The sequence below is a fragment of the Centroberyx affinis genome, unplaced genomic scaffold (genome assembly GCF_046629955.1).
Source record: "Centroberyx affinis isolate AG114_WGS23_722 - 3 ecotype Tasmania unplaced genomic scaffold, CSIRO-AGI_Caff_v1 ptg001860l_1, whole genome shotgun sequence".
Classification (NCBI taxonomy): domain Eukaryota; kingdom Metazoa; phylum Chordata; class Actinopteri; order Beryciformes; family Berycidae; genus Centroberyx; species Centroberyx affinis.
Window position 1 is genome coordinate 300,585 of NW_027280238.1, and position 4,416 is coordinate 305,000.

Sequence of the window (4,416 nt, forward strand, 5' to 3'; positions counted from 1 at the left end):
AGTCGTAGCATTTCCCTGGTTCTCAGTCTGTTCCATCAGAAAGAGCATATTTTGTACACTGAGAGTATTCATTGCATTAGGATTGCATGTAGATGCCTAATATTTAGATTTTTTAAGGCGGTGTTTGCTTCACCCAGGTATTCCCTGAGGTGTGAGTCTACGTCACAGCCAGTTGGGCAGCTGGCTGTTCTTCTCCTTTCCTTTCAGGGCTCCGATCAATAATTCACCTGGCCCGGCCGTATCGATGGCACCTGCTCCCTTTTCTCTTCCCCCTCGCCCGCCCGCTCGCTCTCTTCGCGAAAACGGCCGATGACAGCGGGATAAAAAGACTCATTAACGAATGAGACAAAGATAGAGAGAGAGAGAGAGGGAGAGGAAAGAGCTATCACTCCATCAGACAGGTGTTATCGGTCTGAGGAAAACAGCAGCAGTGGCGGTGGGATTGCAGTGAAGGTGACTTTCACTGCCTTAAGACGCTGATAACCCACAGGAGCAGAAAGGCCCGAGGAAACTGCTTCAGAAGTTTGAATGGGACTACCTACTCCTTCCAGAACTTTGTACTTTCTCTGAGGTTCACGTTGCGAACATATTTTGTCTTTTTTGAGGTTTTTCTTTTGGTTTGAAGTTGATTTTGAAGTTGATTTTTCAAGTTTATTTTGAAGTTGGTCACTATGTCGGGAGCCAACAGTGACCAGCTGCACAGATCCACTTTGTCGGTCTATTCGGTGAGTTTACATTGTCTCCTACTTTACTGCTTTTGCCTTCTGTTCATGGTGGGGACGCATGGGCTGTAATATTTCAGATGGTTATTATCAGAGGAAAAGCTGAGATGTAAAAAAGTTTCTCTATGTGACCTGGGTGAGGAAAAAAACACATTTTGAATTCCAGTTTCGTCAGTGAGTTCCACATCCTGCCAATGTTTTTGACAGAGCTATTTCTTTTGGTGTGCGGTTCTGTATGTATTATGTGTATGTATTTGTGTGTGTGTGTGTGTGTGTGTGTGTGTGTGTGTGTGTGTCCCTCTAGAACCTGATGGAGCACTTCAACCCGGGCCTTCAGAAGCTGGTCGCTCTAGGAAACAGCTATATCAAGGCTTTCCAAGGTGAGTGAGTATGTGAGTGACTGGGTGTTTAGATGGGTGTGTGATTGAATGAGTGTGTGTGATTGTGTATGACTGTGTGTGTGTGGGTGTGTGTGTGTGTCTGACCGTGTGTGTGTGTGTGTGTGTGTGTGTGTGGGTGTATGTGAGACAGACAGACACCGACAGATCTGTTATTTTGATGTACATTTGCCAAGGAATAGTGTGTGTGACCGAGTGTATCTACATACTACATACTACAGTCTCTTACTGCTGTCACCTGCATTTGAGGACATATATGCTGTAATGGAGGATGTTTTTTTTTTACACTTGCTGCTGTAGTAGCGTAGATGAAGGAGGAGGATTTTTAAGCATTAAGGAAATGTAGACATGGACTATGCAGAAAGGGAAGCAACTTAGGAAGGACGTCCTAATATTTTGTTGTTTTATTACTGTAGTTGTATCAGGGTTTCCACAGGCCTTGAAAATCCTTGAAAGTTTGTGGATTTGAGAAAAATAAAGTTTTAAATTGACTGATTTCACTTGACTTAAAAATGAGGCATCTGTGATGTCTATCTAACCTCAAAACATACCAATTGTGAGTCCTTGAATTTCACTAAACAAGACCTTGAAAGTAGCAGAAAAGCCCTTGAATTTGATGGCCAAATGTTATATGCATGTGCCATTATATGGATATGAAGAGTTTTGTTCCAAAATTAGATATCTCCCATTTGATCAAAATTATAACAAAATGATGACACAAAATGAAAACAAATTTTAGTACATCTTACTACTAACTACTACTAACTTAAGTTCTTGGATGTCCAAACACTTTTACATAGAATTATTGAACAGTGAACTTCAGGTAATGATTTCCCCCCCCAAATTGACATATTGTGTTTTGGAATAGGACTTTCTGTATGTAACCAAGTGTATGCGCCTGTCTGACCTCACTCCTCCCACTTGTCTACGCTCCTCCAGCCTTTATCATGCGTGTTACGTTGGTAATTGGGTGAGCAGCATGTATCATTAATGCACCTCTCTGCCTGATAAACCCATGACAGGCCTCCAGTCCCGGGGCAACTAGTCAGCGTGGTAAAACGATAGCCACTGGCATGGGGCTATTCCTGGACAGAAATCGGCCTATCGCATATCAGCACTGCAAGGCTTCCAGGCTCGTTTTCATCTAGTGAATGAAATGAGAATTGATTGAACCAATTAGGAGCAGTTATACCGGCTGGAGATTGTTAGAGTGTGAGGATGCTTCCAAATGTGAGCTAATGAGTGTATCATATAGTATTAAGTATTTGAAAAGCATTCTGTCTATTGTGTGTGTGTGTGTGTGTGTGTGTGTGTGTGTGTGTGTGTGTGTGTGTGTGTACTACAGCCCTGGCTGTTTGCAGTGAGGCCTACTTCAGCGCTGTGGCTAAGATGGGTGATCAGGCACTTCACACACTTTCATCTCGCTCCCTTGGTAAGTGTGTGTGTGTGTGTGTGTGTGTGTGTTTGTGTGTATGATTGATGGCTGAGTCCTTCCCTTTCAGGATTCCCCGTATTCGTCGTTAATTTATTGCGTTCATTAGCCGGACAGGAACAGAATTGTCCTCGAGAGACGGCCAAGTGCTTTGTCACATTAATGTCAAGCCTCATACTGTAGCATCGTAGGTCGTAAAACACCACACACACCCTCAATAACCTCAAAGTTATCTGTCCCCTCTCTTGCTCTTCCTCATTCTCTCGTACAGTATATGTTTGTGTGTGTTCATGTTATTTGTGTATCTGTGTGTGTACCTGTGCATGTCTGTGGGTGTGCGTAAGTATGTGTGTTGTGTGTGTAAGTATGTGCCTGTGTGTGTGTTTGGTGTGTTTGTGCATGCATGAGTGCATATTTTCCACAAGCTTCACTTTCCCTCTGACCCATGGGACCTGCGATAGCATTGTTAGCAGTAATTAGCTTCATGCTAACGCGCCTCCATTGAGAGTGTGTGGGCTCATACATCAGCGCTAGCATAGCATGACATAGGCGGCCCTGCTAGGCCGGCTAACTGAGAAGGTCAGGGAGCCACAGCGTGACCACGGCCCCGATCGAGTGACTGCTCCTGAATTATAGATGGGGACAGTCTTGCAGCCGCATTCAATTCATTAGCTCACCCACAACCCATGACAATGGACAAGACCAGAAGCACCCCTAATGTAAAGGCTTTGGCTAACTTTCCACCATCTTGGCAGCCTATTCTTTAGATCAAAGAAATACCTGGATGACTTGAGAGGTTTGGAATTGTGGCAGAGTCATATATCAAAATACAGAGCTTCCTTCTGAAATAATGCTGTATATTCATCTTCATCATCATCAAAAGGGACATATGTTAATGCAAAATGATTGATTGCACAATAGTAAAATTAATAAAAGTAGTACTTTAGTAAAAGATAGTGGACAACTTAAGTTGTAGCACTTAACACTTGGTCCCTTGTATTTCAGAGATTTAAATGATGAACTTCACATATTTTCCCTCAAATGGCTATACTGTTTATTATTTTATTGCTTATTTATATAAAGATATAATTTGCAACTCTACGGGGCCTCAACCTTTTAAGGCTGTAGTGATTTAGTTTTCTTTACCTCCTGGATTTTCTTTCCTTTTTTTCCTTACTGTTTTTTTTGTTTTTTTTGTTGCATTAGCACCAAAATGCTGTTTCCAGGAAGTATAATCTCAAACAAGTGGAGGCTGTAGAAACAGTCTAGACCTTCTAAGTGTCACAGACTTTGTCCATTAGCTTGAATTGTGGCAGTGTGTCCAAACTTCTTCTGGTCTGTTTGTTGATCTGTTTATAAGAAAGATAAAATAAGATAAGATGGCACTTTATTAATCCCCTTGGGGAAATTCAGGAACATCAGTCAACATTATCAGTGTGTTTTTCCTGTGTCTTCATTAAAACAACAGGGGACGTTCTGATCCAGATATCAGAAACACAGAGGAGACTCACTGCAGAGATGGAGGGAGTGGTCAGTACGTTTCTTCAATACGAACTCATTTCATAAGAGCGTAACACAGGGTTCCTCCAGTCTTTGCAATCCTGGCAAGATCTTAGAATTTGAATATTTGATTTTCCAGGCCTGGGAAGGCTAAGGAGAATTATAAATATCCAAATCGTTTTTGAAATGTCATGGGAATCTGTTCCTTTGTTTTCCTTTGCCAGTCAAGTGTTTAATCATGCTTGGAGCGTGGCAGATCAGGTCATCTTTGAAGGAATAATAATAACCCAAATAACAAATTTCTCAAGTGACAGTTTTATCTCGCTAAAACAGGCTGAATAGGTGGTTTTATCTAACACAGTGA

General features: G+C 42.0%; 1 protein-coding gene across 1 annotated transcript in view; it reads left to right on the forward strand.

The window, feature by feature from the left end:
- Window positions 1-671: 671 nt before the first annotated feature.
- The window catches only part of baiap2l2b (BAR/IMD domain containing adaptor protein 2 like 2b), a 10,306-nt gene continuing 6,561 nt past the window's right edge, over window positions 672-4,416 (forward strand). The window contains exons 1-4 of the mRNA XM_071530031.1: window positions 672-725; window positions 1,027-1,102; window positions 2,466-2,552; window positions 4,021-4,082. Coding sequence (XP_071386132.1) covers window positions 672-725; window positions 1,027-1,102; window positions 2,466-2,552; window positions 4,021-4,082 — 279 coding nt within the window. The remainder of the gene's footprint in view (window positions 726-1,026; window positions 1,103-2,465; window positions 2,553-4,020; window positions 4,083-4,416) is intronic.